This window comes from Galleria mellonella, unplaced genomic scaffold, assembly GCF_026898425.1.
Source record: "Galleria mellonella isolate WM207_F2 unplaced genomic scaffold, CSIRO_AGI_GalMel_v1 utg328, whole genome shotgun sequence".
Taxonomy (NCBI): Eukaryota; Metazoa; Arthropoda; class Insecta; order Lepidoptera; family Pyralidae; genus Galleria; species Galleria mellonella.
Window position 1 is genome coordinate 9,175 of NW_026442077.1, and position 11,159 is coordinate 20,333.

The following is an 11,159-nucleotide window of genomic DNA, read 5'->3' on the forward strand; positions in this document are numbered from 1 at the left end:
CATAATAGAGTCAGCGTATGACATTTCTTTGCGAATCGTCGAGAGATCACGCGAGGAAATTAATACATCGCCGAGGAATATATTGAGGCGATACATTGCCGTTTTTAATAGGAGACGATTGAATTTTGATGTACCCGAAGATTCAGATTAAAGTTTACCAGTGAAATAAATAGGAAGAGCAAAGAGATGTTATTGATGGGATCCAGCGGTCACATTGCTAGTTTTAACAAGAAACAATTGAATTGCGATGGATCGAAGACTGTGATTAAGTTTATTAGTGGTTTAAAGTGATATAGTACGATGCGAACAGTCAATAAGACATTATATATAGATATTTATTTATAATTTGTAGATATATTTGATGATGTGATAAATGTAAATATTGGTAACATATAAAATATAATTATGTTATAGCGCAATAAAGTATAATATTCTATCTAATAGTTTATTATTTTATTACTTAAGAGCCTGCTCAATTTTTAAGTGATCTGCATGAGGATAATATTGTTAGGTACCTGTATTATTTTCAAAAATTCTATTTACCCGGCCGAAGTCGAGCCGAATTATTAGGAATAAATAAATTGCAAAACTGTTTTCTAACAAAATTAGCTATACATGCAAATACATATGATTATGGATTTATGTGCAATTCGTTCGCTGTTACTGCCATAAATCTGGAATAGAATGGGTACGTGTGGCATCAATCTACACAGGGCACCGGGTAAGCTTATATTAAAAATATATTTTTTTCAATTCTACACATATCAACAAATTCAACTATATTTATGTATAATTTAATACTCAAATAGATGTATTACAACATATCGTTACGTTTAATATCCCGACAATCAGAACAAACCTAGCGAGACCTACCTAACCTAACGAGAAAACAATCGCCAATGACGTAAGTTGATGAAAGGAGCAGCCGATTTCTATACAAGAGACATTGTATAGACAATACGGTGTCTATTGTATGTATATTGTGAGTGTAATAAACAGCGGTAAAAAATCTATTGTGTCGTCCTTTACACCCCTTATACAATATTATGTATTGTAGCTATTTATAACAAAAAATACCTTTGCCTACAGGTACGGCTGGATCTTAAGAATACACTTACAATTTTTATTAGCTGTTTTTATTATTATTACACAAACATTGAGTACGTTTCTTGAAAGTTAGTATTGTCAAATAAATTCGTTTTCACAGCTATTTCAATGTATAATAGCGGCTGCCCTTTTAGAAATATTGAAAGATAAATATTAAGCCATTGTGTTAACGAAACCCATAGTTATCTCTCTAAAAGGCGTGGAGATAGTCTAAAAAGATTGTTGGCTAATGCAATTAGGTATAGAGACATAATACTTACTATCTTGGTGTTAACGCATGAATAGTAAAATGGGCAAAGGGATAAAATAATATTATTACGTACAACGGTGTTGTTTACGAGTTGACGATCAATATCTATCTCAAAACAACTATCTCAACCTATCACTGGTGCCCCGCCAACATATACCGATTGTGCAGGCGGGATCACATTCCATAATCATCCATAAAATAGAGGACACCCATAGTACCCAATTTGTCTATGTAGGTACATATATATGTTATGTCCAGCCCCTTGTCTGCAAACTATAGTGTATATAGACAAGTATAAATATGCCTCTACACTACATCTGTTCTTTGTAGATAGAGACATATTTATGCTTGTCGACTTTTTTAACCGAAACTGCATTACATATTTTTACCTACTCAATTTATATTTTACACTTGTCATAATCAAGTAATAAACAATCTTATACTTAATGCTTAGGTGCGTCATCATTATATCAGTCTTAAACTGTCCATTGCTGACCTCCACATGATTCCCCCCGGAAACTATAGTGATTAATTTTAGTGGAATTTGCCACGATTGGCTAACTGACATGCTTTTTCATCCTCACTTATCATCCCTCACTGGTGTAGTAGTACTGGTGGTGGATACAGTTCACTACCGAATTGGAAAAAGATGGATAGTTATGGTTTCTAGATGTTAGAGTTATTAGCGAACTAAGTGAAAAAGTCTATATCACTTTCTCTCTCTTTCTCTCTGAAAAATCAGTGAATATGTGAGCTATATATTATTTTCGAAAATTTTATTCATCCATCGAAACCATGCCGGATCACTAGGATCAAATAAATTCTAAAACTGCGCTTTTCGAAAAAATAAGACACATTATTAATAAATACATAATTAAAACACCTATAAATAAATACCATCTTATACCTATCTATTAATGCAGTTCATATACCACTGAAATGCATATTTTGTTGCTCTATATAAGTAAACTTATCGAGAGAATAAAATATAAAATAACATTTTAGAGAGAGAAAGAGAAATAATGGCAAATACAAGATGGCGGCCGCGTGGGCCGGGTCAATAAAGAATTGTCTAACGCCCACCGTAGAATATGGGCGTAGCTTTATACTATGCGCAAATAACTACAAGTTTGAGAAAATAATCATCAATAAAATATACTAATGATAGGAGAAGGATACAGTATTGATCTTAAACAACCTACAAATTCTTTTTTAACTTATTTTATTTTTATAACTAAAATGTTTGTCCACTTCACGAAACAACTGCCTAAACCTTGGCGTTGACATAAGTACCTAATAATAACTAATCTACATCTACACTTTTATAAAGAAGAAAGATTTGTATTTTTGTGTAAAAATGTAAAATGTTTTAAAAATGTCCACTCGCCGAGAGCGGGCATAGGTACTTTGATTTTAAGGTTTCATGAACTACAAAGTGAAGACAGCTTTAAAGACGAGCCTTGTACCTACACTTAACAATGAATATGACTATTATTAAAATAAAAGTTTCAGATAGATATTGGTCGTCAACTCGTAAAACAAAAACAACTCGTAATGTAAACAACACCGTTGTGTAATAACATAATAATGTTATTTTATTTGCCCATTTTAGGTTTCGTTATCACAATGGCTTAATATTTACCTTTCAATAAACAAAAAGGGCAGCCGCTATTATACATTGAAATAGCTGTGAAAACGAATTTATGTGACAGTACTAACTTTCAAGAAACGTACTCAGTGTTTGTGTCATAATAATAACAATGGCTCATAAAATTATGAGTAGGTATATTCTTAAGGTCCAGCCGTACCTGTTGACACTGTATTGTCTATACAATGTCTCTTGTATAGAAATCGGTTGCTCCATTCAACGACTTACGTCATTGGCGATTATTTTCTCCAACGTCTTTGTGTATCGAATAGTGCAAAGCTCCGCTTTTTACATTTATCGCAATTTAGTAGTTTCTTATAAAACTAGCAATGGGGCCTCTGAATCCCATCAATAAACATCTTTTTGCTCTTCCTACATATTGTCCTCATTTTACTGGTAAACTTTAATCAGAATCTTTGGGTACATCAAAATTCAATCGTTTCTTATTAAAAACGGCAATGTATCGCCTCAATACATTCCTCGGCGACGTATTAATTTCCTCGCATGATCTCTCGACGATTCGCAAAGAAATGTCATACGCTGAATCTATTATGTCGTCTCCGGTCACAATTACCTCATTTGCCGACTAGTCCGTCTTTCGATCTGGAAGTAAAATACACATGTAATTGATTAATTTTATTGAAAATGTATAAATACTATAACTAACCAAAATTACTCGTATTTTTAGATACTTCTTAATTGGTACCTACTAAGAAACTGAAAGAGAAAAACAAACAGGGAACTCAATACGAACGAGGGAATAGACATTGTACGGTCAATACTTTAGACTTTAGAAAAATCTTATACAACGTTACTAGCTTGCCCTAACATTAGTCGTTTACAGAAAATAGTGCATTTACTCTAAAGGATTTTATGGACAATGCAATTATAGAAGCTCAATAGCTACTAATGTATTTTTCAATTCATTTGAATTAGCGAATAAAAACTATGTCCTCAGCAAATCTTAAGTGTGTTAATCTACAGTCCTATAGCATATGAAATATTTATTGCAAAATTTTCCTACTTGATTTCTAAATATAATTTCTAGTGCCACTAAGAGCAGTTTTAGAGAAAGAAAGAGTGAATCACCCTATATTTACTACGAAAATGAATCAATTGCATATGCCAAGAAAGCAAAAAACCTAGGTGTTGTTATTGATGTTGATTGCAATTTATCCTGGAATTAACACATTAATGGGCTATGTTTTTCATTTCATTCTTTTAAACGATTGCAAAAATTCTTACCATTTAAGACACAGCTTACTTTGGCTCAAGCCCTACTGTTAGCTCTTCTTGATTATGCTGACTTGACTTGACATATTCTACCTTGATACAACTGAAGAGCTTTTGAACAAATTAGAAAGATTGCAGAATTTGTGCATACGCTTTATATATGGTCTGCGTAAATATAATCATGTCTCCGCCTATAGAATAAAATTGAATTGGCTACCAATTCGAAGGCATCGAGATTTTTATATAATGTCATTTTTATATTTCGTTTAATATAACCCTCCTTTTCCCTCCTATCTTCGTGACGGATTTGATTTTTTAGTTCCCTATGACGTGTCCTCCCGTTAGAAGAAATCACTTATCCTCAAAATCCCTTTACACTCATCTAGGCGCTGTAGTGGATCTTTTACCGTACATGCTGCTAGATTGTGGAATTCTCTTCCCATATCTATCCGTGAGAGTCAATGCCTAAATATTTTTAAGAGTAGACTTAAAGAGCATCTTCTATCTCTATGAACATATATTCATTTATCTATATATGTAGGTATATATTATATTTGAATGCAATTATAGTCATTAGTTGAATTAGCTAATGTGCTATGAATCCCTCCAGTCCGCCCTTTACTAAACACGCCCATTATTGTCATTGTCCTAATGGCTCCATGTACTCATTCACCTTTCACTAATTGTATATTTTTCGATATTTCAAGGTACGAGTATAAAAGGGACTGTACCTGTGACGGTAAAGTCATTCGGAAGTAGTAACTAGCGGAGTTCGTTTCGTTCGTTTATTATTTTAAATAGTATCTACAGATATCGCAATAATAATAACAATATTTGTGAGCAGTGACTGTGTTTGAATGCGCGTATTAATTTCTATTTGACAATAATTTTTTTCTCTTCCCCAGTTTGGGAAAATCATTAACGCGGTGACGATAGTTAACGGCTGAGATTTCTTAAGGTAAATATACTCTTAGAATTAATTATATTTTTTAGAATTATTGCAACTTTCAAAGTATCGTCTGAGTTGTTGTATGTGTATGTGATCTTTTATTAATAGTTTAAAACAGATGGCATTCAATCGCTTGCTCTTGTACACATTCGAAAACTTTCTCAACATTATTCTTATTAATTGACTTCTCATTTTGTTGTGAAGAGCAATGGAGAGAGCGATGACACCAGAGAGCAAGCGCCGCGTTCGCGCAACCCTGGACGAGATCTCCGCACGCCTAGATCGCCTCCATTCTGAGGTCTTAGTGCCGCTCATGAATGCAAGGGATCGCTGGCCAACTTCGACGCCCATCCGTCGGAGTTGGGCCTACTTGCCCCGCAACGAAACAGTTAACCGGCAGAAAGGTGAGCATATTTATGATGAACAAAAGAAATAAATTTGTTAATATGTAACAAATTATAAACTATGGATTTTTTAAGTTGTAACTGTTGTTATTTTGGAAAGTTTCTTTTTATAAAATCTCAAAACCTATGCTAGTTAAAATACCGTTCTATTTATTATTTTAAATGTGTTTTATTCTTTTTAAATTGAAAAGGTTTACTGCTGTGTTGGTCCCACACGAATATTATCAAGAATAAATTCATTGTTTATATTTGCGTTAGATTTTCCAGTATAATTAATCGTTTCTCATTTTATTGTTAATGCCTATTGTTGTATTATAAGGCAATTGTTGTATAATTAACATTCTTTGAATTCAGGTCGTGAATGTCTACATATCTCGAGGTCGCCGGAAAATGAATTAACAAGAAATTCCACGACTGTCGACGACGTTGAAATATTTGGGTGGACCTCGCCTCTTCCACCGCCGTCAACAAACTCGGTCTGCTTTTCTTCGCCCACTTCCACAGCCACTTCAGAATCTAGCCCACGGAAACGCGTGCGCTCTGAATCTATTGATTCAGACTGGACATCAGAGGGGACAGACTTCAGTGATACTAGTAGATCGCAAGATATCAGCACAAATTGGCAAATTGACTCAACACCGCCAAATAAAAGACCAAGGCTTGAGAAAACAATGGAATATGATGCACCTGTAGATGTTAAACTGTCAGGTTTAAGTCTGAATCAACTGATAGATATAATTGAATCTATCATTGACGAACACCCACACATCGAAGACGAGGTCAGAACAAATATGCCGGTCCCAGACTTGTAACCGCTCCAGGAAAGGCTTCTTTATTTAAAATTGAATATTTTGAAAGTGCTCTCAAGACCGGGAATGAGTTGTGACGGATCGCCAGTGATGTGTATTGTATATATAATGTGTATTTTTTCATTTGTATGTACATGAATGTATATATTACGATAGTGCCTTTACTGTAATTAGGCAAGTCTATCTATGTATGTATTTTTATTATTTTATATTTTGTATGTATGCTAGATCTTGACAATTGTATTATTATTATAGTATTATTCAAGATTGTTATATTTATGTACATGTATCAAATAATAATCTCAATATCCTCAGAGAAAACAGTGTTGTAATATAAACATTAGAGTACAAATAAATATTAAAGAAAAAATATTTAAAAAATGTGTTTTATTATATGACATCCGAGACGCCAGGAATATATTTTTAATTGTTAGAATCCCTCACTAAAAAGCTTTTTTAGGAAGTGTTTATTACATATCTAAATGTGGCAGTGTCTGTATTATCTGTCAATTTTAGAAAAAATAAATAATTTCTAATATTCCTTATTTAAAATGAGTTTTAATAGAGAATTAAAATATTGGAAGTCTTGCCGACCACTGTTTAAAATAGGTATATAACAGTCTTCCACAAGGTTGCATGTATATTTATGAAGCATCTGCATTTGTTAAGAAAAATTCAAACAGCTTTATTACTGCCACAGAGCATTATCCGCGAAATAGAAGAAATCCAAATAGGCTGGTATTAAATCGAATTCCTAGGACTACGATTTATCAAAAACATTGTTATAATATGTGTACACGAATTTATAATAATAACCCAAAAAATATAATAAATATAAAGACATTGAGAAAATTTAAGAGCACACTGTACAAATGGCTTATGATTAAATATAAAATAAAATTTTAGAGAGAGAGAGAGAGAGAGAGAAATAAGAGAGAGAGCATATTCAAGGGCGGCCGCGTGCGTCGGGCCAATCAAGAATTGTCTAACGCCCACCGCAGAATATGGGCGTAGCTTTATACCTATGCGCAAATAACTACAAGTTTGAGAAAATAATCATCAATAAAATATATTAATAAAAAGATAGATTATTTATTGATATTAAACAAATTACGAATTCTTTCTTACCTTTTTTTATAACTAAAATGTTTGTCTACTTCACGAAACAACTACCTAAATCTTGGTGTGACATAAGTACCTAACAATAACTAATAAGTAATAAAAGTATTTTTTTCTAATGGATGACAATGAAATGGTAACCCCGCCTGCACTAACGGTAGCCGCTATTAATACATTAATACATAGCTGTGAAAACGAATTTATTTGACAATACTAACTTTCAAGAAACGTACTCAATGTTTGTGTAATTATAATAACAACGGCTAATAAAAATTCTGAGAACATTCTTAAGGTCCAGCCGTACCTGTAGACAAAGGTAATTTCTGTTTTAAATAGCTACAATACATAACGTTGTATAAGGGGTGTAATGGATGACACGATAGATTTTCTACCGCTGTTTATTACACCCACAATATACATACAATAGACACCGTATTGTCTATACAATGTCTCTTGTATAGAAATCGGCTGCTCCTTTCATCGACTTACGTCATTGGCGATTGTTTTCTCCAACGTCTTTGCGTATCGTATAGTGCAAAGCTGCGCTTTATCTCCTTAGTGTAAAGGAAGACACATTTGTTTTTTCTTCGTCATCCTACGTTATTAACTGATGTGTAAGTAGATTAAAGCTAGTTAGTTGCACTTTATTCCGTAGGACCACAACTCAGAAAACAACCCAGCAATGGTTAGTTCGAAATTGGTTATTTGAAAATAAGATATGAATAACACGTGTACCTATTGTCATTCAACAGTACAGTAGGTACGAGTACACAATGAATTAACACAAGTATATTTTAGCAGTTTTAATAAAAAGGCAAATAAGATAATTACACTGGATAAGATAATTACATTTAGTATAAGATTATTTATTATTTAAATATGCCGGGTCTAAAATAAAAATTAAGTAGCTAATTATTTTGTAATGTTGTTTCGGTTGTCTCGTTATCATGTAATTACTACACAACTCCAGAGTATGGAGACATATTTATTTTTATAACTTACGTATCACCATTTGAATGCAATTATAGTCATTAGTTGAATTAGCTAATGAGCTATGAATCCCTCCAGTCCGCCCTTTACTAAACACGCCCATTATTGTCATTGTCCTAATGGCTCCATGTACTCATTCACCTTCCACTAATTGTCTATTTTTCGATATTTCCAGGTACGAGTATAAAAGGGTCTGTACCTGTGACAGTAAAGTCATTCGGAAGTAGTAACTAGCGAGGAGTGTACGTTTGGTTTCTAGTGTTCGTTTATTATTTTAAATATTATCTACTGATATCGCAATAATAATAACAATATTTGTGAGCAGTGACTGTGTTTGAGTGCGCGTATTAATTTCTATTTGACAATAATTTTTTTCTCTTCCCCCGTTTGGGAAAATCATTAACGCGGTGAAGATAGTTAACGGCTGAGATTTCTTAAGGTAAATATACTCTTAGAATTAATTATATTTTTTAGAATTATTGCAACTTTTAAAGTATCGTCTGAGTTGTTGTATGTGTATGTGATCTTTTATTAATAGTTTAAAACAGATGGCATTCAATCGCTTGCTCTTGTACACATTCGAAAACTTTCTCAACTTTATTCTTATTAATTGATTCCTTATTTTGTTGTGAAGAGCAATGGAGAGAGCGATAACACCAGAGAGCAAGCGCCGCGTTCGCGCAACCCTGGACGAGATCTCCGCACGCCTGGATCGCCTCCATTCTGAGGTCTTAGTGCCGCTCTTGAATGCGAGGGATCGCAGGTCAACTTCCACGCCCAGCCATCAGAGCCGGGCCTCCTCGCCCCGCAATGAAACAGTTAACCAGCAGAGAGGTGAGCAGATTTGTAATGAACAAAAGAAATAAATTTTGCCTCTTGCCATACCTGATTCATATAACAAATTATAAACTATGTACCTCCTAGACTTTTTAAGTTGTAACTGTTGTTATTTTGGGAAGTTTCTTTTTATAAAATCTCAAAACCTATGCTAGTTAAAATACCGTTCTATTTATTATTTTAAATGTGTTTTATTCTTTTTAAATTGAAAAGGTTTACTGCTGTGTTGGTCCCACACGAATATTATTAAGAATAAATTCATTGTTTATATTTGCGTTAGATTTTCCAGTATAATTTATCGTTTCTCGTTTTATTGTTAATGCCTATTGTTGTATTATATGGCAATTGTTGTATAATTAACATTCTTTGAATTCAGGTCGTGAATGTCTTCATATCTCGAGGTCGCCGGAAAATGAATTAACAAGAAATTCCACGACTGACGACGACGTTGAAATATTTGGGTGGACCTCACCTCTTCCACCGCCGTCAACAAACTCGGTCTGCTTTTCTCCGCCCACTTCAACAGCCACTTCAGAATCTAGCCCACGGAAACGCGTGCGCTCTGAATCTATTGATTCAGACTGGACATCAGAGGGGACAGACTTCAGTGATACTAGTGAATCGCAAGATATCAGCACAAATTGGCAAATTGACTCAACACCGCCAAATAAGAAACCAAGACTGGAGAAAGCAATAAAATATAATGGACCTTTAGATGTTGCCCTGAAAGATTTGAGGCCGAATCAACTGATTGATATAATTAAATCTGTCATGGACAAACATCCAGACATCGAGGACGAGGTCAGAACAAACATGCCGGCCCCAGACTTGTTGCCGCTCGAGGAAAGGTTTTTCCATTTAAGATGGAATATTGTGAAATTGTTGTCAACACCGGGAATGAATTTTGAATACGGTTCGCTGGCTTACTTTCACGCACGTAGCCACTTAGAAGCTTTCAACAAGTATTTAGTGGAACAGGGGAAAGTCCTGTTGGATTCTCAACAATGGAAGTCTGTTATTGAATATGTGTTGTTAGCCTGGAAATATGTTAGAGCTATATCTATATGTGATCGTCACATACATATTCCCTACAGAGCGCTGTGCTTCGAAAGGCTGTCTGCTTTTTGCATGACGGCTCTCGAAAAAGGATATTTTGATAGGGATCTATTGATTGATACTCAATATGAGCTACAACGCATGATTGTTGATTGTGAAGACATCGAATCATGTATAGAGAAAATTGAAGAAGAACTCTCGTATTTGTGATTACTATTGTACCTAATGTTTAAGGAATTGCCTTTTATATTTGTCTATTAGTATTTGTAATTTTTTTATTTTTTATTTGTATGTATTAATTTGTATCAAATATGATGATTTTTTTGTAATTTATATCTCTTCATTTTTTGTATTAGTAATAGATAGTAGGAATAAAGGCCTTGTATTACTATGCATTTGATGTAATACTTGTATTAGTTTTATTACAATGTAGTTGTGAAAAATGCCAAAAGTATTATTTTGTATGTAAGAGTAATGATTTTTGTAAACTCTACAAATGTATGTAAGTACATGAGTGTATATATTTCGAGAGTTACTATTATAATTAGACAAGACTGATATAAAATAAAATACTAAAAGAAAATTTAAATGAACTATAATTAGGAAGTCACCTATGAAAATATTTTTGGCTAGCTAGATCTCGACAATTGTAATATTTAAGATTTGTGTTTTTATGTCAACAATATGTCAAATAATAATTTAAAGGTCTCTCATCGCAAAGAGAACACAGTATTGTAATAGAAACATAAGGGTAGAA

At 33.5% G+C, this 11,159-nt stretch overlaps 1 protein-coding gene across 1 annotated transcript; it reads left to right on the forward strand.

Annotated features, from left to right (window-relative positions):
• The first annotated feature begins 8,847 nt into the window (after positions 1 to 8,847).
• Positions 8,848 to 11,159, forward strand: LOC128200998 (uncharacterized). The gene is made up of 3 exons (XM_052896423.1): positions 8,848 to 8,948; positions 9,144 to 9,343; positions 9,723 to 11,159. The coding sequence occupies exons 2-3, from the start codon at positions 9,148 to 9,150 to the stop codon at positions 10,610 to 10,612; spliced, it is 1,086 nt and encodes a 361-aa protein (XP_052752383.1). The 5' UTR covers positions 8,848 to 8,948; positions 9,144 to 9,147; the 3' UTR covers positions 10,613 to 11,159.

Excerpts from the sequence above, each read along its gene's own strand:
- LOC128200998 (XM_052896423.1), top strand. The coding sequence starts at position 9,148 with ATGGAGAGAGCGATAACACCAGAGAGCAAGCGCCGCGTTCGCGCAACC. Across the intron at positions 9,344-9,722 it reads AACAGTTAACCAGCAGAGAG|GTCGTGAATGTCTTCATATC; the intron begins GTGAGCAGATTT and ends CTTTGAATTCAG.